At 40.1% G+C, this 26,863-nt stretch overlaps 1 protein-coding gene across 3 annotated transcripts in view; it reads right to left on the bottom strand.

The window, feature by feature from the left end:
• ME1 (malic enzyme 1) overlaps positions 1–26,863 on the bottom strand; it is a 220,500-nt gene that overhangs the window by 105,159 nt on the left and 88,478 nt on the right. For all 3 annotated transcript variants that reach the window (XM_024996809.2, XM_059889821.1, NM_001144853.1), the window contains 2 exon segments: positions 13,975–14,050; positions 9,694–9,855 (listed from right to left, as the gene is read on the bottom strand). In XM_024996809.2, the coding sequence (XP_024852577.1) occupies positions 9,694–9,855; positions 13,975–14,050 (238 nt within the window).

A 26,863-nucleotide genomic window follows, 5' to 3' on the forward strand; every position in this document is an offset into this window, starting at 1 on the left:
ACCAAAATGACAACTCTTTACAGAACAAGTATCTATAAGAAATACCTGAAGTTTTACAGAAGAGATTTTCTACAAAGAAAAAGACAGGAAGAAGCACAATGAGACAGATGAGGGGCAGAGACAAGATAGTCAGGACCCATACCGCCAAAAATAGGAGGAATATCACATTCAGAGTTTCTTCCCAAGGAGCAAGGGGTCTGAGCCCAGGAGTTCTGTACTGCAAAGATGAGTCCCCAGAATATCAGGCTTTGAAAACCAGTAGGTCTTCTATCTGGGAGAGCTGGAGGGCAGTAGGAAACGGACTTGGCTCTTAAAAAGTATAAACAAAGTTCTCACACACGCCAATTTCCTGTCCAGAGGCAGTAGTTTGAAAGGGGGGCTAGGTCCAACACACTTGTTAATCTTAGAGAGCCACTTAAATATGCAAGAAGCAACTGGAACTGCCCTCAAGAAAAGAAGTGCTGGCAACAGCCACTTGGGAGAGCTCATTCTACTATGTTAACACTGGCTCTGGCAAAGCTCCATTTTGGTCTCTTCCCACTAGTTTATTAACACCAAGGTCAAAGCCCCATACTCCGGCAGGCCAGCATTAGCCACAAGCTTCCCAGCTGCACAGCCAGCAATGCAGAGACCCGGCCTCACCCACCAGTAGGCTGGCAGCACGCTGGTGCAACCCTGCGTCATGTAGCCAAATGCACAGGACGCCTACTCTCCTGTCCAGTAGGCCTAGAGCCACCTCATGAGGCACAGCCTCACACTCAACCAGCGCAGGAACCAGCCCTGACTACCAGCGGGCCCACAGGAGCTGACCCTGTCAAACAGAAGGATGCACCCAGCCCACACAGGGCATACCCTTACAACATACAGCTCTGGCAACCAGAGAGAAGACTGCTGCTGGGTCCCCTAGGACATCTCCTACATAACCATATAAAAGTGCCAACACCTGTTGGATCATAGAGAAAGCAAAGGAATTCCAGAAAAACATCTCCTTCTGCTTCACAATAAAGCCTACAATAAAAGACTACAATAAAGCCTTTGACTGTGTGGATCACCACCAACTGTGGAAAACTCTTAAAGAGATGGGAATAACAGACTGCCTTATCTGCTTCCTAAGAAACCTGCATCAGGGTCAAGAGGCAACAGTTAGAACCAGACTTGGAATAACAGACTGGTTCAAAATTGGGAAGGGAGTACAATAAGATTGTATATTGTCACCTGCTTATTTAACTTATATGCAGAGTACATTATGCAAAATGCTGGACTGGAGGAATCACAAGTTGGAATCAAGATGGCCAGGAGAAAAACCAACAAGCACAGACATGTGGATGATACAACTCTAATGGCAGAAACTGAAGAGGAACTAAAGAGCCTCTTCGGTGTGGGTGAAAGAGGGGCGTGTAAAAGCTGACTTGAAACAACATGAAAAACCTAAGATCATGGCATCCTGTCCCATTACTTCATGGCAAATAGAAGAAAGATAAGTAGCAGTAGTGACAGATTTTCTTTTCTTGGGCTCCAAAATCACTGTAGACAGTGACTGCAGCCATGAAATTAAAAGATGCTTCTTCCTTGGAAGAAAAGCTATGACAAACCTAGACAGCATATTAAAAAGCAGAGACACCAATTTGCTAACAACCGTCCATATACTCAAAGCTATCATTTTTCCAGTAGTCATGTACGGAGGTGAGAGTTGAACAATAAAGGAGACTGAGTGCCAAAAAATTGATGCTTTCGAATTGTGGCGCTAAAGAAGACTCTTGAGAGTCCCCTGGACTTGCAAGGAGATCAAACCTGACAATCCTAAAGGAAATAAATCCTGAATATTCATTGGAAGGACTGACGCTAAAGCTGAAGCACTAACAACAACTTCGGCCACCTGATGCAAAGAGCCAACTCATTGGAAAAGATCCTGATGCTAGGAAAAATTGAAGGCAAAAGGAGAAGGGGGTGGCAGTGGATGAGATGGCTAGATAGCATCACTGACCAAGTACATGAATTTGACCAAACTCTAGGAGATGTGAGAGTTGGACTGTGAAGAAAGCTGAGCACCGAAGAATTGATGCTTTTGAACTGTGGTGTTGGAGAAGACTCTTGAGAGTCCCTTGGACTGCAAGGAGATCCAACCAGTCCATTCTGAAGGAGATCAGTCCTGGGTGTTCTTTGGAAGGACTGATGCTAAAGCTGAAACTCCAGTACTTTGGCCACCTCATGCGAAGAGTTGACTCACTGGAAAAGACTCTGATGCTGGGAGGGATTGGGGGCAGGAGGAGAAGGGGACGACAGAGGATGAGATGGCTGGATGGCATCACTGACTCAATGGATGTGGGTTTGGGTGAACTCCGGGAGGTAGTGAAGGACAGGGAGGCCTGGTGTGCTGCAATTCATGGGGTCGCAAAGAGTCAGACATGACTGAGCGACTGAACTGAACTGAACTAGGAGATAGTGAAGAACAGGGAAGCCTGGCATGCTGCAGTCCATGAGGTTGCAAAAAGTTGGATATGACATAGCAACTGAACAACAACATGTGGTACTTAAATACATAAAACAAGTATTAACAACATAAAGGGAGAAAGCAACAGTAATAATAGTACGGCACTTTAACATCCCACTTACACCAATAGACAGATCATCTACACAGAAAAGCAATAAGGAAACATCGCCCTTAAACAACACATTAGACCAGATGTACTTAATAGATTTATGAAACATTCCATCCAAAACCAGCATAATGCACATTTCTTTTCAAGTGCACATGGAACATTCTCAGAACAGATCACATGCTAGACCACAAAACAAGCCACAGTAAGTTTAAGAAAACTGAAATCATATCAGGTATATTTTCTAACCACAATGCTATGAGACCAGAAATCAACTACAAGAAAAAATGCAAAAAAAGCAAACACGTGGAGGCTAAAATACATGCTACTAAACAACTAATGAATCACTGAAGAAATCAAAGAAGACATCAAAAAATGCCTGGAGATAAATGAAAATAAAAACAAAATGATCCAAAATCTATGGGATGCAGCAAAAACAGTTCTTAGATGGACGTTTATACTGATACTAGCTTCCCTCAGGAACTAAGACAACTCTCAAACAACCTAATCTTATACCCAAAGGAGCTAGAAAAAGGACAAAACATCCGAAAGTTAGTAGAAGGAAAGAAACCATATAGGTCAGAGCAGAAATAAATAAAACAGAAACTTTAAAAAAAGATGTACGAAATTAAGAGCTGGGTTTCTGAAAAAGTAAACAAAATTGATAAACCTTTAGCCAGACTCATCAAGAGAAGAAATCCAGAAGGCCCAAGTCAATAAGGTCAGAAATGAAAAAGAAGTTACGAGAGACACCACAGAAATACAACAGACTACAATAAACAAATAAAATGGACAACTGAGAAGAAATGAATAAATTTCTAGAAAGGTACACTATCCCAAGACTGAATTTGCAGGAAACAGAAAATGTGAACAGACTTAATACCAGTAATGAAATTGAATGAGTAATTTTAAAAACTCCCAACAAACAAAAGTCTAGGACCAGACGGCTTCAAAAGTTAAGTTCTACCAAACATTCAGAAAAGGTTTATACCATTTCTCTACAAACCATACCAAAAAAACCGCAGAGGAAGGAACACTTCCGAACTCCTACAAGGCCAGCTTCCATTTGACACCAAAATCAGACAAAGATATCACACACACAAAAAAGTAATTACAGGCCAATATCACTGATGAACACAGACCCGAAACTCCTCAACAAAATACTAGCAATCTGAATCCAACAACACATTAGAAGGATCATACACCATAATCAAGTGGGATTTATCCCAGGAATGCAAAGATTCAATTTCTGCAGATCAGTCAGTGTGATACACCACATTACCAAACTGCAGAATAAAAACCATATAATAATGTCAACAGATGCAGAAAAAGCTTTTGACAGAATTGAATACTCATTTATGATAAAAATTCTCCAGAAAGTGGCCATACAGGGAGCTTACCTCAATATAATAAAGGCCATATGTGACAAACTCATAGCCAACATCATTCTCAATGGTGAAAAGCAGAAAACATTCCCTCTAAGACCAGGAACAAGAGAAGGATATCCACGCTCACCACTTTTTTTCAACACAGTTTTACAAGTCCTAGCCATGGCAATTATACAAGAAATAAAAGGAATTCAAATTGGAAAGAAAATAGAACTGTCACTGTTTGTAGATTAAATGATAATATGCATAGCAATGAGATTTCCTAGGTGGCTCTAGTGGTAAAAAACCTGACTGCCAATGCAGGAGATATAAGAGGCACAAGTTCGATCCCTGGGTTGGGAAGATCCCTTGGAGAAAGGAATGGCAACCCATTCCAGTATTCTTACCTGAAGAATACCATGGACAGAGGAGCCTGGCAGGCTATACAGTTCATGGGGTCACAAAGAGTTGGACACACTGAGCAACTTAGCACATACATCAGATCAGATCAGATCAGTCACTCAGTCGTGTCCGACTCTTTGCGACCCCATGAATTGCAGCATGCCAGGCCTCCCTGTCCATCACCAACTCCAGCAAATTCTAAAAGTGCTGTCAGAAAACTCCTAGAGCTCACCAAAGAATTCAGCAAAGTTGCAGGACACAGAATTAACACAGAGAAATCTCTTGGATTCTTATATACTAACAACAAAAGATCAGAAAAAGAAATTAAGGAAACAATCACATTTACCATCACATCAAAAATAATAAAACACCTAGGAATAAACCTATCTAAGGAGGTAAAGGACAGAAAGCTGTAAGATATTAATGAAAGAAATTGTAGATGACATAAACTGATGGAAATATATAATAATGTTCATGGATTAGAAAAATTAATGTTAAAATGACAACATTCTGTGCTTATTCTATCCAAGGCACTGAATAGATTCAGTGCAATCTCTATCTAAATACCATGGACATTTTTCACAGACCTAGAACAAATAATTTAAAATTTTCTATGGAAACACAAAAGAACTCCAACAGCCAAAACAACGTTGAGAAAGAATAGAGCTAGAGGAATCAGGATCCCTGACTTCAGTTCAGTTCAGTTCAGTCGCTCCGTCGTGTCCAACTCTTTGCAACCCCATGAGTCGCAGCATGCTAAGCCTCCCTGTCCATCACCAACTCCCGGAGTTCACCCAAACTCATGTCCATTGAGTCGATGTTGCCATCCAGCCATCTCATCCTCTGTCGTCCCCTTCTCCTCCTGCCCCTAATCCCTCCCAGCATCAGGGTCTTTTCCAATCAGTCAGCTCTTCGCATCAGGCGGCCAAAGTATTGGAGTTTCAGCTTTAGCATCAGTCCTTCCAAAGAACACCCAGGACTGATCTCCTTTAGAATGGACTGGTTGGACCTCCTTGCAGTCCAAGGGACTCTCAAGAGTCTTCTCCAACACCACAGTTCAAAAGCATCAATTCTTTGGCGCTCAGATTTCTTCACAGTCCAACTCTCACATCCATACATGACCAGTGGAAAAACCATAGCCTTGACTAGACAGACCTTTGTTTTCAGACCATATTAAAAACTATAATAATCAGAACAGCATGATACTGGCACAAAAACAGATGCATAAATCAACTGAATAGAACAGAGAGCTCAGAAATAAACCCCACACACTTATATTCAATTAATCTATGAAAAAGGAGGCAAGAATATGAAATGGAAAAAAGACAATCTATTCAATAAGTGGTGCTGGGAAAATTGAACAGCTACATGTAAAAGAATGACATTAGAACATTCTCTAACATCACACACAAAAGTAAAATCAAAATGGATTCAGGACCTAAATGTAAGACCAGAAACTATAAAACTCCCAGAAGAAAACATAGCTGGAACACTCTGACATAAATCATAACAATGCTTTTGAGTATGTCTCCAAAAAGCAAAAGAAACAAAAGCAAAGATAAACAAATCAGATCTAATTAAACTCAGCTTTTGCTCAGGAAAGAATAGAGTCAACAAAGCAAAAAGAAGACCTGCTGAATGGGAGAAAACATTTGCAAATGATATCAATAAGGGGTTAATATTCAAAACATAGAGGCAGCTTATATTAAAAAATAACCTGATTAAAAAATGGACAGAACTGAATAGACATTTTTCCAAAGAAGACATACAGATGGCCAACAGACACATGAAAAGATATTTAACCTCACTAATCATCAGAGAAATGCAAATCAAAGCCACAATGCAATATCACCTCACACCTCTCAGAATGGCTATCATCAAAAAGACCACAAATTACAAATGTTGGCAGGATGTGCAGAAAAGGGAGCCCTCATACATCACTGGTGGGAAAGTAAATTGGTGTAGCCCCTATGGAAAATAGTATGAAGGTTTCTCAAAATACTAAAAACAGAACTACCATATGGCCACACAATTACACTCTGGTTATATACCCAAGAAGGGCTTCCCTGGTAGCTCAGCGGTTAAAGCATCTGCCTGCAATGCAGGAGACCTGGGTTTGATCCCTGGGTTGGGGAGATCCCTTGGAGAAGGAAATGGCAACCCACTCCAGTATTCTTGCCTGGAGAATCCCATGGACGGAGGAGCCTGGTGGGCTACAGTCCACGGGGGTCTCGAAGAGTCAGACATGACTGAGCAACTTCACTTTCACTTTCTCTTTATATACTCAAAGAAAACGAAAACACTTAGCTGAAAAGATACATGCACCTCAATGTTCATAGTATTATTTACAACTGCCAAGGTTTGGAAGCTACCTGTTAAGTCACTTCAGTCGTGTCCGACTCTGTGTGACCCCATAGACGACAGCCCACCAGGCTCTCCCGTACCTGGGATTCTCCAGGCAAGAACCCTGGAGTGGGTTGCCATTTCCTTCTCCAACGCATGAAAGTGAAGTCGCTCAGTCATGTCCAACTCCTAGTGACCCCATGGACTGCAGCCTACCAGGCTCCTCCATCCATGGGATTTTCCAGGCAAGAGTACTGGAGTGGGGTGCCATGGAAGCTACCTAAGTATCCACAAGAAATGAATGGATAAAGAAGATGTGGCGCATGCGCGCGTGCACGCACACACACACACACACAGGAATACTACTCAGCCATAAAAAAGAATGACCTTTTGCTTTTTGTAACAACATGGATGGACCTGCAGGGTATTATCCTAAAGTGAAAGTGAAATAAGTTTGACGAAGAAAGACAAATACTGTAAGATATCATTTATATGTGGAATCTCAAAATAAACTAGTGAACATAATGTAAAAGAAACACACACAGGTACAGAGAACAAACTAGTGATTATCAGTACAGGAGAGAGATGGTGTAAAGGACAATAGAGGGATAGGAGATTAAGAGGTCAAAACTATTATGTATAAAATAAATAAGTTACAAGGATATATTGTATATCACAGGGAATATAGCCAATATTTTATATAATAATAACTATAAATGGAATATAACCTTTAAAGATTTTGAAATCGTGAATTAGAATGCTGTACACTTGAAACTTACATAATATATAGTAAATCAACTATACATCAATTAAAACAAAAATAAAAACAAAACCCTAAGGTACTCGGCAAAAGCATTTCTAAGAAAGTTGATAGCAATATATGTCTACCACAGGAAACAAGAAAAATCTAAAACCATCTAAACTTACACCTCAAGAACTACAAAAAAAAGACAAAACAAAACCCAAAGAAGGAAAAAAAATCATAAAGATCAGAGCAAAAATAAGTGAAATAGAGACTAAAAAAAACAGACAACATCAATGAAACTAAGAGCTGGTCCTTTGTAAAGATAAACAAAATTAATAAACCTATAGTGAGATTTATCAAGGAAAAAAGAGAAAGGGCCCAAATATATAAAACCAGAAATAAAAGATGAAAAGTTAAAAAAGAAACACCACATAAACACAAAGGGTCATAAAAGATTACTATGAACAATCATATGCCAATAAAATGGACAGCCTACTAGAAATGAATAAATTCTTAGAAATTTACATCTCCCAAAAACTGAATCAGGAAAAAATACAAAATACGAACTTATTATAAGAAATGAAATTCAATCAGTGATAATAATAATAAATCTCAACAAATGAAAGTACAGAACCATGCAGCTTCACAGGGAAAACTCTATAAGACATTTAAAGAAGAGTTAACACCTATCCATCTCAAACTATTTCAAAAACTAGAAGAGAAAGGAATCCTTCCAAGCTTATTCTAAAGGCCACTATCACCTTGATATAAATAATAAGAGAAGGATGTTCCACACAAAAAAGGAAATTAATAGCTAATGTCACTGATGAACATAGAAATAAAAATCCTAAACTAAATATTAGCAAAACAAATTCAATAATACATCAAAAGAATCAAACACCATAATCAAGTGGGATTTATCCCAAGAATGCAAGTATGGTTCAATATCAGCAAATTAATGTGATGCAACACATCAATGTGAGACACATTAACCAATTAAACAATAGAAAAATCATATAATCATCTCGACAGATGACAAAAAGCCTTTTTAACAAAATTCAACATCCATTAATGATAAAAACTGTCAACACAGTGGGTACAGAGAGAACACACCTTAACATGATAAATATCTCATTTGATGATGACATTCTAGGCCTAGGTTTGATATTCACATGCAACTTTTTAAAAGTCTATCTTAATTGACCATTATTTTTCATCTCTATTTCAGAAAATTCTACCTTTAATTTCTAGTATCTATCACCCATGTGTGTGTGCTCAGTCATTTCAGTCGTGTCTGACTCTTTGTGACCCTATGGATCATAGCCCGCTAGACTCCTCTGTCCATGGGACTCTCCAGGGAAGAATACTGGAGTAGGTTGCCATGCCCTCGTTCAGGGGCTCTTCCTGACCCTGGGATTGATCCCACGTCTCTTATGACTCCTGCACCTGGCAGGTGGGTTCTTTACCACTAATGCCACCTGGCAAGCTCATCTATCACCCACAATTGATCCAAGTATTACCAATTACAGATGAGCAAAATTATGTACTACTTAATATATAACTTTTGGTGGGGGGGCAGCAAGAATACTGGAGTGGGTTGCCATTCCCTTCTCCAGGAGATCTTGCCGACCCAGGGACTGAACCTGGGTCTCCTGCATTGTAGGCAGATGCTTTACCGTGACTCAGACGGTAACCACTGCAGTACTCTTGCCTGGAAAATCCCATAGACGGAGGAGCCTGGTAGGCTAGAGTCCATGGGGTCAGGAAGAGTCGGACACGACTAAGCGACTTCACTTTAATATATAACTCTAAGAGTCTATCGATGCAGTAAAGAGAAATGCTAAACTCCAAATAATCTACTGCAGACTTTTAGAACAAGATATCAGACTGACTATACTTAATAAATTTCTGTCTAGTATAAAAAACAGTAATTTTTTAAAAGTAACTATGATACCCTAAAGTAAATCATACACTCTACAGAATAATGGGCTGAGTGCTTACTAAAGGATAATAAAACACTAAAGAAGCTGGTAAAAGATTATTCATATTATAGAAAAGAAGAAAAGAAACGGAAAAGAGAATGAATAATTTTTCTTATAAGAGTTGAGGGATAGGTTTGAGGAGAGAGAAAGAATCAAAGAAAAAATATGAATTTCATGAGGTTCCTAAAATAATCTCAAAATGCAGGAATGGTACTACTTTTTAAGGTGTATAGCTGTTACAGACTTAAAGCGTTTACCTCATTTTCCGTTCCCACATCCAGCATGACAGGCAAACACTGTTGAGGGTTCATCCCTCCACAAGCTGTATACAGAGCCAGTTTACCCACGGGGATGCCCATCCCATTACAGCCAAGGTCTCCCAAGCCAAGAATACGTTCTCCATCAGTCACCACAATAGCCTTGAATAAAAAGAAAAATATATTAATAGATGTTTGCAAATCCTGGGCCATAGTTCCTACTCTCTATTTCTGAAGTTATTTATGCAATGAAATACTAAGCTGTCAGAAAACATAAATGATGGACATGATTTTATATGATCATAAATGATGGAAATGATTTTGTATAATCATTTTATATGATCATAAATGATGGAAACGATTTTGTATAATCATTAAGCGTAGAAGAGTGGGGAGAATAAATTGGAAACATGTATTTTAAATGTAGTTCTAAAATATATACAGATGATTAATTTGATTGTTTAAAAATAAAAAGACAGATCAGATCAGATCAGTCGCTCAGTCACGTCCGACTCTTTGCGACCCCATGAATCGCAGCACGCCAGGCCTCACTGTCCATCACCAACTCCCGGAGTTCACTCAGACTCACGTCCATCGAGTCAGTGATGCCATTCAGTCATCTCATCCTCTGTCATCCCCTTCTTCTCCTGCCCCAAATCCCTCCCAGCATCAGAGTCTTTTCCAATGAGTCAACTCTTCGCATGAGGTGGCCAAAGTACTGGAGTTTCAGCTTTAGCATCATTCCTTCCAAAGAAACCCCAGGGTTGATCTCCTTCAGAATGATTCAAACAACTTAAAGAACTCAGTCTTCAGTCAGGAGGAGTACATGGGCAGAGTACACATAAATAAAAAGCTCAAACTGGGAAATAAAGTGACACTCATGACAGCTTGGAAACTAATCACATCCATTTTGAGTACCATTAGAGGAGAGCCCATGATTAAATAGCACATAATTACTGAGGAGTCCCCAGTGCTCTGATCTTTAGTTTATGTATCCTCCTAATTTCACAACAATGCTGATTCATCCTCTTCAACTCTTATTACACCGGATACTGTTCTACCAAGCACCGTCTATTGCTACTCTTAACTGACAGTAGAGTATTACTAGACAATTATTTTTTATTTTAGCTTATTTCTAATCTAAGTTTATTTTCGTTTATTTCTAACTTTAGTTTATTTTTATATCTAAAAAGCATGCATTTTAATCATGTGGAGATTTTAATTCTAAGTAATTTGTTGTCTTTATTGAAATTAATGGATCTATCATCTTTATTCTGTAATTCATGGCCATTATATAAATTTAAGCAAAACCAATTTTGTGAGACAAAATTTATTAGATTTTCTACAAACTACTACAACTCATCATATCCATTGAGCCTAGAATAAAATGTCAGTTATTTGACTTTGGATAAACTGATGAATTAAAGCTTCTGTTTCTTATAGGTAAAAATGGGGATTAAAAAAAGGTACTTTTCAGAGTAGATGCATGAAATTAGGAACCAACTGTGTTTGCTCACCACCGTACACCAATACCTAGCATAACACTTGGCACACAGAAAACGATCAACAAGCATTAGTCAATTGAATAAATCTATGATTCAATACTGAAGACGGGAATGGCAAACCACTTCAGTATTCTTACTTGAGAAACCCATGAACAGTATGAAAGGCAAGAATACAGAACACTGAAAGATGAACTCCCCAGGTCGGTAGGTGCCCAATATGCTACTGGAGATCAGTGGAGAAATAACTCCAGAAACAAGGAAGAGATGGAGCCAAAGCAAAACCACCACCCAGTTGTGGATGTGACTGGTGATGGAAGGCCATGAAATTAAGATGCTTACTCCTTGGAAGGAAAGTTATGACCAACCTAGACAGCATATTAAAAAGCAGAGACATTACTTTGCCAACAAAGGTCCATCTAGTCAAGGCTATGGTTTTTCCAGTGGTCATGTATGGATGTGAGAGTTGGACTGTAAAGAAAGCTGAGTGCCAAAGAATTGATGGTTTTGAACTGTGGTGTTGGAGAAGACTCTTGAGAGTCCCTTGGACTGCAAGGAGATCCAACCAGTCCATCCTAAAGGAGATCAGTCCTGGGTGTTCACTGGAAGGACTGATGTTAAAGCTAAAACTCCAATACTTTGGCCACCTGATGGAAGAACTGACTCATTTGAAAAGCCCCTGATGTTAGGAAAGATTCAAGGTGGGAGAAGAAGGGGATGACAGAGGATGAGATGGTTGGATGGCATCACCGACACAATGGACATGGGTTTGAGTAAACTCTGGGAGTTGGTGATGGACAGGGAGGCCTGGCATGCTGCAGTCCATGGGGTTGCAAAGAGTCAGACATGACCAAGAGACTGAACTGAACTGATGATTCAATACAATGAAATCATGATATACAAGAACTTATCACAGTACCCGATACATTACAAATTCTCAAAAAAACTGTAGGTATTAATACTATTATTATCATAAGGACTAATGTACAGAATCAGAGCATTTTGGAAGTAAGGGGGGATTTGGAGTATATTCAGTCTATCCCTCTTATTTTCTGTCCCTCTTCTATCCCTCTGACGATCAGAGAACTGAAATAATTTGCCTCAGGTGATTTATCTGGTTAATGTCAAAGAACCAAGACCTGAGTGTTTGCTTTTTCTACCACACAATAATGCGTAAACAAAAATTTTTGTGATCTTTCCATTTAGTTTTCTATTCACCTATATTCAGTTCAGTTCAGTTCAGTCACTCAGTCACGTCCAACTCTTTGCAACCCCATGAATCGCAGCACGCCAGGCCTCCCTGTCCATCACCAACTTCCGGAGTTCACTCAAACTCATGTCCATTGAGTCAGTGATGCCATCCAGCCATCTCATCCTCTGTCGTCCCCTTCTCCTCCCGCCCTCGATCCCTCGGAGCATCAGAGTCTTTTCCAATGAGTCAACTCTTCACATGAGGTGGCCAAAGTACTGGAGTTTCAGCTTTAGCATCATTCCTTCCAAAGAACACCCAGGGCTGATCTCCTTTAGAATGGACTGGTTGTATCTCATTGCAGTCCAAGGGACTCTCAAGAGTCTTCTCCAACACCAAAGCTCAAAAGCATCAACTTTTCGGCACTCAGCTTTCTTCACAGTCCAACTCTTACATCCATACATGACCACTAGAAAAACCATAGCCTTGACTAGATGGACCTTTGTTGGCAAAGTAATGTCTCTCCTTTTTAATACGCTATCTAGGTTGGTCATAACTTTCCTTCCAAGGAGTAACTGTCTTTTAATTTCATGGCTGCAGTCACCATCTGTGGTGATTTTGGAGCCCAGAAAAATCAAGTCGGACACTGTTCCACTGTTTCCCTATCTATTTGCCATGAAGTAATGGGACCAGATGCCATGATCTTCGTTTTCTGAATATTGAGCTTTAAGCCAACTTTTTTAACTCTCCTCTTTCACTTTCATCAAGAGGCTTTTTAGTTCCTCTTCACTTTCTGCCGTAAGGGTGGTGTCATCTGCATATCTGAGGTTATTGATATTTTTCCTGACAATCTTACACAGCTCTTAAAGAACTGCCTTAAAAGTAAATACATTGAAGAGGAGGGTGAAAATTATTCTGCATATTCCATAAAGCTGATCTTTGTCAAATCTTCCACGTCTCATTACAAAGGGTCAATATGTTAGGCTGTTTTGGAGGAGGCACCTTGAGACACCATCATTCAGTTCCCACCACCACCACATACTACTGTGTAATCCACCTGGGCCTTCCTTTCCTCATGGAATTACCATGATACTAAATACATGAGTTAATCCAAGTAAAGTGTCTCACTTAGAAAGCTACCAAATGTCAGATACAACATTATTCTGTTTTCATTAGCTTCCTCCCTCCCAGAGGAAGTCCCATGAGATACTTGAGGTTACCATGATAAAGGAAACGAATTAACAGATGTTTTTTTGCCCACATTGATTCTTCTAAGTAGATGAATAATTACAGAAGAAATAGGAATTTGCTTAAAGAAATTCAGATACTACTTCAACATTTTTTCAACACTTACCATCACTTTACAATAAATAAATAAATACTAAAAAAAACCTGACAGAAATAAAGGGGAAACTTAGAATCTAAATGGTATCAGGATAAAATTAATCCACTATGCAAAAATCAATCGGATATAAGTTGAAAAGCTAGAGAATGCTACCGCTACCTAGTATTGTGAAAAGGGTCAGTATGTTATGGGACAGGAAAAAGAACAAATGTACCACAATGGAAAAAAAGTGGTAACTAACTTACCTTGATGACATCTTCTGGCCATGCATTAAGAACAGAAGAAATATGTCCTCGATCATGGATACTAATAAAGAGACCTCTGACAGGAAAGAACAAGAGAGTAATTTTAATTTACTTCAGACTTGTCAAACTCTCAGGAACATTTTTTTTTTATTTTAAAATCCATTTACTGTATCTCCACTTTTACCTATAATTTTTATCAAAGCCATTAAACATATTTCCATCTTTATCAATAATGTTTACCAAAATTATTTCCTTAAACAAATAAGGGACAGGAATCTTATAAGTAAGGTTATTACTTGCAGTGGCACCCCACTCCAGTACTCTTGCCTGGAAAATCCCATGGACGGAGGAGCCTGGTAGGCTGCAGTCCATGGGGTCGCTAAGAGTCGGACACGACTGAGTGACTTCGCTTTCACTTTTCACTTTCAAGCGTTGGAAGAGGAAATGGCGACCCACTCCAGTGTTCTTGCCTGGAGAATCCCAGGGACTGCGGGGCCTGGTGGGCTGCCGTCTATGGGGTCGCACAGAGTCGGACACGACTGAATCGACTTAGCAGCAGTAGCAGCATTACTTGCAATATTATTAGTTATCATATTAAATAATATATTGACATCTACAATAAAGGCAGGTTAATCCTTATAACACATATTCTTAAGTATTTTTAATTTAGCATTCCCAATTTTTATACATAGTTTAAATAGCATTATCATTTCTCCCATAGATTAATTTATAGTCTTCATTAAATAAGATAATACATGTAAAAGCACTTTGAAAAACAGCATGAAGCATATGTACACAGGCATTTTCACTGCATATTCCATTATTACATATTCACAATGTGAAGACAGGACCACCTATAGGAGTGGGCTGAAGTGACAAACACACGCTGAGCAGTCCTTTAATGTGAAAATTACCTGTGAAACCCTCATACTGAGGCTCCCCCAAACCGAGTTTATGATTAATCCCTCTATCCAAAACTTTATTCTTTCTTGTCCCCTCAATCCTCAATCAATTCGAGTCAGATGCTAAAATTACTGTTGTTAACATTGTTAAGGCACTAAAATTGCTGTTGTTGATATCATCGCTGATGTATTAAAAATAACATCATTGATATTATAGATAAACATTATTAACACACAACCTTGGACTGTTTCTCTAAGGCAAGATGAGCTAACAGACCCCCAAGCCACAGACCACCTGGCCAGAGAATCCAAACCAGAAGCATCCTGACACTCGAAACCATGATTAAGGAATGTAGTTAAATGTAAGATGATGACCCCAGCCTCTGTTCTTCCCCTTTAAAAACACCCAACTCAAAGACCAAGCCTATCCTCGTTCCTTTGTTTGGCTTCCTGCAATAAACCCTTTGCTGCAAACTCCTGCTGCCAGAGCTCAGTTTCACTTGATTCTTTGCTTTGTGGTCTCCGTTGTTTGTAACTCTGTTCTTCACGCTCAGTTTTAACTCTCAGTCTTTAACAGTGCTCTCCTATGGCCTCCCAATTCCTATGAAAGCTTAACAAGGAACTTTAAAAATTAAAGTAAAAAATGTGCAGATGTCTTAATATTGCCACAAAAACATAAATGAGTGAACAGTCTTTGGCACATACCAGTCAAACAGGCCTGCAAGAGTTAAACAATCTTGGTTATTCTTTAGCTGTTACTACTAACAAACACTTGTAGCTAGACTTGTCCTTCACAAAGCTATTAATAATTACTCTCTGACTCCATATAGATTACACTCTGCACCTGGCATTCTTCTCCCCTTTCACTCTGTTGTACCATTCTGATAGCATTTCAGAAAGAAGGTCACGGGCTGATAACTTCAGGGACGCCAGACCCAGTTGCTGAGCTGCATGATTTCAGCTGTGGCCATTTTGAAACCTCGCAAAAGGAAAAACAAAATACAAGATCTTCATTGCTTTGAGCCTTATCACCTACCCACAGACTACAAGCCCCGGGATATAACCTCTCTCTATTCTCAGGAATGGGGAGCACAGTACTTGAGGTGCTAGTCTGCTGTGCATTCCACTTTGCCAAGAAAAGATAAAGCCATTTTTCTATTTCCTCCAAACTCTGTTTCGGCATTTTCATTCAGCACCGGTGGACAGGGGGGTCAAGATTTTGGCAACAATAACTTATAAGTTTTGCTGTAGTATCGTTAAATCCGACTCAAATGCAGAGAAGCACACACAACAAACACACAATCTTAACCACTGTTTAAGGCCACCGTCCTTCCACTCTGTCTCCTTCAGAGCAAAACCCCATAGAGACGTGTATATTCTTAGCGCCTTCATATCCTTACCTCCCAGTCTCTTTTCACTGTTAATTAGGCTTTCCTCCTCACTTCTCCACAAAAATAGCTTTCCCAAAGACACTGCTGACAGACATATGATAAAGACAAAGATCAGCTCTCAACTCTCACCCTATATCCCAACTGTGACTGGCCTGGCTTTCAGTGTTGTGTCCACAGTGAAGATTTTCAGATGTCTGTCCTCCACCGAGACCACTCCCTGGGGCTTCAAACTGTAAATCTAATTAGGTGCCTAAGCCCTCTCATCACTCAGGCCTCAACTCAAACTTGAATTCCTCAGACAAGACTTTTCCGACAACAGCAGTCCAAGCACCTCCACTCGAATATTTTTACCATTGTCATAATACTTTTGTTTCTGAAGTTCCCTTACCTATTTTCTTACATGTTGGCCATCTGTCTCCTCCCCGCCACTGGCCACGCCCCTCTACCCTCCAGGACACATATACACACAAAGCAGCAAGTTCCTTAAGTACAGAGACTCTGTTTTGCTCATACTTATAAAGCCCAATGTCTGTAAGTGTGTTGGCACATAGTACGTGTCCAACAATATGTGCTGACTTCAAAGTGCTGAAAATAATAAACCTTCCAAAGTAAAAAAAAAAAAAAACAGTTTTTAAGTTCAGAAAACATGAAGCAAATCCAGACTTATACTGACTTAAGTAATCCAAAATTATATTATAATAGTAAGTACCACAGGCAGATGACTGATGACCGTCTGATTCAACAAAAATATTAATTTACCAAGTTGGCACTAAATTACATCCTTTCCTGCTTATTTTTTGCTGTTTCATATGAAGTTATTTTCCTTCTCCAGAATGATTATATGCTCATTATAAATTATGTATTTCTTTTGGAACCCTGTCATATCCAAATATGCAACCAACAAGGTCTCAATAAATGTCACATTTATAGGAAATATATTTGGACTTTTTAAAGACGGCAATGCTGTTGAATTATCTAAGATGTTCTTGGCAATGTACATTAAATAATGTTTCTTGGGAACTTGTTAGATAGCCAAGGTTTTCCAAGTAACACTGATCTCAGGAAACAGCATCTTTGTTTTAAACGAGAAGGACAACGAATATATTAAAATTTGCATCAGTTAAATGTCCAAGTTTATTGTACAAACGTATGAGCACAACTTCAGTGAGAGCCATCTGGACACTTCTAATCTCTTGCACTTAGGAGATTCATTTATGCAAAAGTGCTTACTTTTGGAGAAAGCTCAAAAAATGAAGAATCTGTAATATCCCATCAAAGTCTAGCACTTTGATAGAATAATTTGTAAAACTTCTGGAATGTCTCCTTGATGAGAAATGTAATAAGAGATCCAAAAGTGTATCAGCAAAGACTCATGCTTCCTGGTATAAAAACTGGACATGAAACATTAATCTCAACATACATAAATATATACATTCATAAAATGAAAAGTTCAGATAAGAAAATTATCTATCAATGATATTTTTAAATGAATGGGATTACAATAAACATATTTTCTTGGTCCAAGTTTGTAGGTTATTAATTCATCAATTTGTTTAAAATACTTAATCTTGAGTCAAAGCATATTAACCCATGCCAATTAAAATATTCATACTATTGTGTCTAATTCATGTTAGAACTGAGACAATTTAAAAATGTGGATCATTTTCTCAGATACGCACTTCAAACTTTTCTCATAACCTCTGATACTGTATATATTCCACTCTAAAACAGATCTGTCAGATAAGATTCTTACTTCATGTTGTCTCACATAACCTCTCTAATGAAATTAATTTCATATCAAAATAGAGTTCATTTTCTAACATGCAACTTTCTGTGGTAACCAGACTTATATATTTTCTTATGGCAATTAATTCATGACTGCTCCTGACCCAGAGGAGGAAGCAATCATTCTACAGTTTTCAGTAATAATGCTCTCCTACAGAAGCTGAAGAAATTTAGACTCTGTAATTTTCATAAAATTTGAATTTGCATTAGTGAGCCCCAGTAGCTAACTGAAAGCTGAGTTACTCCAGCGGGTCTAGGCTAATGAGAAAAAAAATATGCCCACAAAAGCTGTGTTGTGCTGTGCTTAGTCATGCCCAACTTTTTGCAACCCTATGAACTGAAGCCAGTCAGGCTCCTCTGTCCATGGGGATTCTCCAGCCAAGAATACTGGAGGGGGTTGCCATGGCCTTCTCTAGGGGATCTTCCCAACCCAGGGACTGAACGCAGGTCTCCCACATTGCAGGCAGATTCTTTATCATCTGAGTCACCAGGGGAGCCCCATTATACTGGAGTGGGTAGCCTATCCCTTCTCCAGGGGATCTTCCTGACCCAGGAATTGAACCAGGGTCTCCTGCATTACAAGCAGATTCTTTACCAGCTAATTCAGGTAAAATGAAGTTTCCTATCCAGAGAGACCTAGGATAAAGATGCAGAGTTAAGAATCATATGCCTGGAGTTGAAAGGAATAGAAGAGAAAGAAGAGACGGTCAAAGAGGAAATATTATAAATTATATTTTTCCTAGAAGATTAGGATGACTAAGAAGAGTCCTTGCGAAAAAAATCTAAGACAACCAGTGTTTCTGAAGCCACAGGAAGTCAAGGGAGGACAATGTTAAGAAAGCTTGGAACAAGAAAATATAGGCACATGAAAAGATGCTCATCATCATTAATCATTAGAGAAATGCAAATTAAAACTACAATGAGGTACCAACTCACACAGGTCAGAACGGCCATCATTATAAAGTCTACAAATAACAAATGTGGGAGAGGGCATGGAGAAAAGGGAACCCTCCTATACTGTTGATGGGAATATAAATTGGTGCAGTCACTATGGAAAACAGTATAGTGGTTCCTCAGAAAGCTAAAAATAAAAATATCACACGGTCCAGCAATTCAACTCCTGGGCATATATCAAAACAAAACTATAATTTGAAAAGATACGACAGCAACAGCACTAGTCACAATAGCCAAGATATGGAAAAAACCTAAATGTCCATTCACACACACACACACACACACACACACACACACACACACACGGACTTCCCAGGTACTGCAGTGGTAAAAATCCACCTGCCAATGCAGGAGACATGAAAGACATGGGTTCAGTCCCTGTATTGGGAAGATCCCCTAGAGGAGGAAATGGCAATCCACTCCCATATTCTTGCCTGGAAAATCCCATCGACAGAGGAGCCTGGTGGGCTATAGTCCAAGGGGTTGCAGAAAGTCAAACACAACTGAGCATACACACACAATACACACATACACAGTGAAGTATTACTCAGCCTTAAAAAAGAATGAAATAATGCCATTTGCACCATCCAATGGAGGGACCCAGAGATTATCATACTAAACAAAAGTAAGTCAGAGAGAGAAAGACAAGTACTATACGATATCACTTACATGTGGAACCTAAAATATGACCCAAACAGAAACAGAGTCACAGACATAGAGAACAGACTTGCGGTTGTCAAGAGGGATGGGTTGGGGGAGGGAAAGATTGGGAGTTTGGGATTAGCAGATGAAAACTATTTTAATATTATTCTCTACTTCAGAAAATGCTTAAAAGAAGTCTTCTAAATATATGACAAAAATTGTTTTTTCCTGAAGTATCTGCAAGCTAAGTAGCCAACACGATCCCTCATCATTACCAAATAATTGAGTGCATTACAAACAAAAATATTGTGCTGCTGCTGCTAAGTCACTTCAGTCGTGTCCAGCTCTGTGCGACCCCACAGATGGCAGCCTGCCAAGCTCCTCCTTCCCTGGGATTCTCCAGGCAAGAACACTGGAGTAGGTTGCCAATTCCTTCTCCAATGCATGCATGCATGCTGAGTCGCTTCAGTCGCATCCTACTCTGTGAGACCCCGTGGACAGCAGCCCACCAGGCTCCTCTGTCCACAGGATTCTCTAGGCAAGAATACTGGAGTGGGTTGCCATTTCCTTCTCCAAAATGTTCTGCTACATAATTATAACTACAACCAGAAAATTAATATTGATACACTGCTATCATGAAATCTTCAGACATCATTCACATTTCCCTATACCTCCTTCATAACAAAAGAGTCCACTGTTTTTAGCTGTCATGTTCCTTGGTCCTCTTCAGTCTGAAACATTTCCTCAGTCTTTCCTTGACTTCCCATGACCTTAATGCTTTTGAAGTTACAGGTGTTTTTGTAAACTGTTCTATGATGTAAGTTGGTAGGTTTGACTGGTAGGTTTGACTCGATGTAGATGTGACTGGTGTTTCCTCGTGATCCCATTCAGACTATCCATCTTGGTCAAGAATACCCCACAAGTGATTCTAGCTGCTTCTCCTTGCGTCCTTTCAGGTGGCGCCATTCCTGCTTTGTCCCATTACTGACAATGTTCCCTTTGATCATTTGATTAATGTGATCTTTTTTCTCTTTGTAATGAACAATTATTTTATGGGAAGATTCTTCAAAACTGAAAAAACCCTGTTCCTCCATTCAACTTTAAATTTATTCATATCACTGTGGACTTGTGTTTATCATTTCATTAAATAGGTTCTGTTTAATCTGTTGCAAACATTATTTATTTAATGCTTAAAATGTCCCAGAATTGGCCAGTGGGAGCCTCTTCAAGCTGGTTTCTATGTCCTTTCGACACATCGCCATCATCCTTTGAGCACTTCCTGATTTTGTGGGACAGGATGTTCCAAGCTCATCGTTTGCTTATCCTGGCCCAGCCCTGGAAACAGCAATTTTTCTAAGGAGTTCTGATTCCTTTTCTGGCAGAGAACAGCATTTAGATCAGAGTGCTGAGTGTACTCCTTGTTACTGGGGTGTTGCTGCTGCCAAGCCAACTCAATAGACAGAATTAGAGAATATGTGTGTGTACATACATACTTCTTACATCCTTCCCAGGTGACACTAATGGCAAAGAACCCGCCTGCCAATGCAGGATATGTAAGAGAAACAGGTTCGATCCCTGCTTGGGGAAGATCTCCTGGAAGAGGGTATGACAACCCACTCCAGTGTTCTTGCCTGGAGAATCCCATGGACAAGAATGGCGGGCTACAGTCCACAGGGTCACAGAGAGTCAGCCATGACTAAAGCAACCTAGCACGCAAGCATGCACACATACAGATACACACACACATATATATATTTCTATAACTATACATTCATCTGTCTATACATGGCAAACCATAAATTCACACTAATACCTGCAATTCCAACACCACCACAGGATTCATCCTCGTGTTCTCCCCCCGGTTTTCCCATTTGTGACAATCTTCTCCTAGAGTAAGAAACCACACTCCCATAATGCTTCATACATTTCCTTACTTGATCAGCCTTCTTGTATGAAATCAATCCTGTCCCCTCCCTGCGTACACGCCCCATTTCCTTCGCCAAGGCGCCAGTCTCTGAAGTGGGCAGCCCTCCCCCACAGATGGCCCCCCTGGGGCTCTGACACCTGGTGCTGGACCATTCTCTTACTGGATCCTCCCTTCCACCTGCTTGGCTCACACCTGAGCCAGGCTGCCCTCCACCCCACCCAGGCTCCAAAACCCTTTGCTGGGCCCCCCAGGCCTTTTAATCAGAGACAGGAGGAGCATGAAGCAGAGAGAGGATACAGCCTGACTGCTGCTCAAATTGTTGAGGAGCAGAAAAAACTGGTGATGGATGTGCAAAAAGAAGCTACAATTACCCACAGCTGCTGGGGAAATACCAACCTAGATCCCATCTTTACAGATGAAGGATTTTTATTCCTTTGTGTGCATGTGTGCATGCTCAGTTGCTTCAGTCGTGTCCGGCTCTTTGTGACTCCATGGACTGTAGCCTACCAGGCCCCCCTGTCCACAGGATTCTCCAGACAAGAATCCTGGAGTGGGTTGCTATGTCTTCCTCAAGGGGATCTTCCCAACCCAGGGATTGAAACCAGGTCTCCTGAGTTGCAGGCAGATTCTTTACCATCTGAGCCACCAGGGAAGCTCTTTTATCCCTTTGCTTATTGTAATTGCAGAAATTAGTTTCTTAATTTCTTATCTTTCATTTTTGTCATTGTTTTTCATGTATTTATAGTAAAACAAGTTGATTTTTCTGTCAGATTTCATACATTTAAGTATACAAAGTCTTCCCTCATCAATCATGCTCCTGTATTTTAATTTTTTTCTTTTTGGTTTGGTCCAGTTCTTTTTCTTTTCAGTTTATTTATTATTTTTAAATTTTACTCTTTATGTATTTATTTTTGGCTGTACTGGGTCTTTGTTGCTGTGTGGGCTTTTCACCAGTTGCGGCAAATGGAGGCTACTCTCTACTTGCAGTGTGCGGGCTTCTCACTATGGCAGCTTCTCTTGTTGCAGAATCTGGGCTCTCGGGCACAAGGGCTTTAGTAGTTGCAGCACCTGAGTTCGCAGTTGTGGTTCTTGGGCTCTAGAGCACAGGTTCAGTATTTGTGAGGCATGGGACAAACTGCTCCACGGCATGTGGAATCCTCCCGGACCAGGGATCGAGCCTGTGTCTCCTGAACTGGCAGGCAGACTCTTTACCACTGAGCTACCAGGGAAGCCTGGTCTAGTTCTTTGAATCTATCGGAAATGATAGCAGAGCCTGTGATATGAGGATCTAATAATCCATGTCATACTTCTCCAAATATCACCTCTTCTGGTATAACTACCCTTTGATTTCATTAATATCTTTTGTCTTTTGGTCCCTACTTTTATTTTTTCCCTCTAAATTAGCAGTCTACGCTGATTGAAAGTCCTTCTTTACTCAGCTAGATTTTATCTGTTCTGCCAACCATTCTTAACTCCCTAGCCTTTTTGCTCTTTCCGTCACACCCTTGCAGAAAACCACCAAATCTAAATCAATCCATCTGCCTCCTCTTTCCCTCAAGCCCTGCCGCAGAGCGCTCTTTGAGACAGGAGCTCAACCAAGCGTGTTAGATCCATTAAAACCTCACAGCCTCCCCATCGTCAGCCAGGTCCTCACAATTCAGCATGACACCCGCAAGGACCTCCTATTGATTTCTCTGAGATTGACCACAAGGGCTACTTCGTTGTTCCCCATCCCTTATCCCCACGGCTCTACACTCTCATCAGACTCAGACATCATTTTTCACTTGGAAGACAAAATAGAGACTTTCAGCTGTAAGCTCTCCACCTAGAAACCTCCTCCCATTATTCACTATTCATCCATGAATAAGGCCCCAGTATCTCCATCTTCAAGCGCAGTTTGCTCTCACGCTGTCACTCTCGGACCACTTCCCGGTCTCCTTCACCATCTCCTATTTCTGCTTCTTTAGCCCTTAAATGCTGGCACTCTTCAGGCTAGAAACAGTTTTCTTTCTCACTTTCATGCCCGGTGAAGGTCTTGGGACCCAGCTTTGTTCCCGTCCTTGGACTCATTTTCAAGGCTCAATTTGCTTCAGCTTCTGCAGAATATCTGATCAGTTAGCTTTATCTCCCGTTTTTGGTCCCATCCTTTCCTCTTGGCATTTGCTCAACTAGTTCAGCTTGAGGATGATCTCGTTTCCAACTCTGGATCATCTTTAAAGGATTCATTTAGGCCTCCCTCCAATGCCCCCAGCTCCTCTTCCCAACTAGGCCAGCTCCTAATTGCTTATCACAGACCATGCAAGTGTTACCTCCTCTTGGAAATATTTCCTGACCAACATTCGGGCTGAGCTGGAATGTCTCAAATCCCACAGGCCCTTGCTGCTTTTCTGTAACATAATACTTATCATATTGTCATATAATTTTTCACTTTCCTATATGTTTGTCCTATTAGATTATAAACTCTTAAGTCAGGAATTCTGCATTGCTCATAGGAGAAAAAAAAAAAGGAAGAAGGAAACAAGGAGCTATAGCATGAAAGGAGAAAAGGGAAAGGTAGTTTAGACATGATTTGGCACTAGCTAACCCAATGTTGGGGAAAACATTACAGCAAAAAACCTGGGCCAGAGAACACTCAGGTGCTATGTGGTCGACGTATATAATTTTGGGGGTCTTCTGAAAATGACAAGGCCAAGGAACAGACAAAAGGAACCACAAATTATGGGGAAAGTCCCTGGAAAAGCACAGTACCAGAGCCAATGCCCAGTTCTAGGATTTGGAGTACTTGCTCCTAACAGATCTGCCATTTGAATTCTTAGCGTTAACCTGGGGGCAAAAGGTTTTAATGATGGCAAAAGACTTCAGAAATAATGAGAGAACCAACTGACAGCTCCAAGAATTACTACGTCCGAGAAAGAATCACAGATTATTATAAGATCACATCAGGTAAATAAAGTAGTTTAATCACCCTGGGTTTCATTCTGGTTTAACTTAGAAATAAAACTAGGATGAGACAGTCTATAGGTTAGGAAGGACCCAGCGGAAAGTCAGGGGCCTTCTGACTTAAAAGCAATTTATGATTAAAGTAAAAAATTTTTAATTGAGGTTAGAAGAGAAAGGTAGATTTCCAACTTCCTCTGGTCATCAACTTCCAAAAGTAAGAGTTTTGAGGTGTTTGTTTTATATATAATATCCTATCACTGCTAACAGGCATGACATTTTTCATTGCGTAACTACTTGATATTGCTCTGCAGTGATAATCTTGTGAATTCATTTTGCTTACTGCAGACGATATTTAAAGCTCTATTTTTAGTCTCAGTCCTCCTGAGGAGTGAAAATTAATGTGGTAGACAGATTTCTATCATCTTGGGACAGATGGTCCCAAGATTTCCCACCTCTCTGATGTTCACATCCTGAATCAGCCCTAGGACTGTGCACGGACTGTACTCTAGGTGAATGACACTGGAAAGTTCGGCTGGCCTGCAGATAGGAAGATTATCTGGGTGGGTCCATACTCTTAAGATTTATTTAGAGAATTTCTCCAGCAGCTCAAAGAAGGGGAAGTCAGAGGCTCAAGGAGTGAGAAGGACTCCAAACACTACTGCGAATCTAGAGGACACCAAGTGGCAAGGAATAACAGTTACATCCAGCAGCTGAGAGCAGTCTCCATCTGACAGCCAACATGGAAACGGGGACCTCAGTTCTACAATCGCAAGGAACTGAACTCTGCCAACAAGAGTCACCTTGGGAGCAGATTAGTCCCACGATTTAGGCTTTCTGATACCCTAAACATAGACCCAACCACACCATGCCAGAAATCTGACCTTCAGGACTGTTAGCTAATAAATGGATGTTGTCTTAATCAGCTAAGTTTGTAGTAATTTGTGACACAGCAATACAACCCTGAAACAAACAGTATGTATACTAAAAAGTAAAATTCAGATGCTCATTCCATATTTAGCATTGATTCATATTTATTTTATGAAAGACATGATACAGCGCTTGATGCCAGGGAAAATACAAGAGGACTATCCACACAGCTGAACAGCTCTGTTGTCACTCTGGGACCCAATCATCAATGCACAGCATTATTTAGCAGAGATGGCTGTAGTTTCCAGAAATCAAAAGTGACAACTAAAATAGGTAATATTCTTCCAAATGGCAGTACCTTGATAGCTATTATAACTAGATTTTTAGAATTCCAAAATGAAGCACTGGCAGTATTCTCTGAAAAAACGCAGATACAGTGTACTAATATTCTAAGATACTAAGTGAGAAAACAGGAATATTTGGGCAGAAAAATGGACCATACATTTGAGGAATAAAGAATTCACTTTTTTGCAGCTTACTTTAGAAATAACAACAACTACCTCATTATAACTTACTTTTCATCTCATCTAATGCTATATGATGGATATTTCAAGAAATTTTATTTCAGGTCAACAACTGCCTTGAGGAAGGGGTGAGGGTAATGGGAGTGGGCTGAAGGCCAAAGGGGACTTCAATATTATCCTTAATTTTTTTTTAATTTAAATTTATTTATTTAATTGGAGACTAATTACTTTACAATATTCTATTGGTTTTGCCATACGTCAACATGAATCCACCACGGGTGTACACGTGTTCCCCATCCTGAACCCCTCTCCCACCTCCCTCCCCATACCATTCCTCTGGGTCATCCCAGTGCACCAGCCCCAAAGCATCCTGTATCCTGCATCGAACCTGGACTGGAGATTCGTTTCTTATATGATATTATACATGTTTCAATGCCATTCTCCCAAATCATCCCACCCTCTCCCTCTCCCACAGAGTCCAAAAGACTGTTCTATACATCTATGTCTCTTTTGCTGTCTCGTACACAGGGTTATTGTTACCATGTTTCTAAATGCCATATATATGCATTAGTATACTGTATTGGTGTTTTTCTTTCTGGCTTACTTCACTCTGTATAATAGGCTCCAGTTTCATCCACCTCATTAGAACTGATTCAAATGTATTCTTTTTAATGGCTGAGTAATACTCCATTGTGTATATGTACCACAGCTTTCTTATGTGGTGCATAAGGTTGCTTCCATGTCCTGGCTATTATAAACAGTGCTGCAATGAACATTGGGGTACACGTGTCTCTTTCCCTTCTGGTTTCCTCAGTGTGTATGCCCAGCAGTGGGAGTGCTGGGTCATAAGGCAGTTCTATTTCCAGTTTTCTCAGGAATCTTCACACTGTTCTCCATAGTGGCTGTACTAGTTTGCATTCTCACCAACAGTGTAAGAGGGTTCCCTTTTCTCCACAC

The sequence above is a fragment of the Bos taurus genome, chromosome 9 (assembly GCF_002263795.3).
Source record: "Bos taurus isolate L1 Dominette 01449 registration number 42190680 breed Hereford chromosome 9, ARS-UCD2.0, whole genome shotgun sequence".
NCBI lineage: Eukaryota > Metazoa > Chordata > Mammalia > Artiodactyla > Bovidae > Bos > Bos taurus.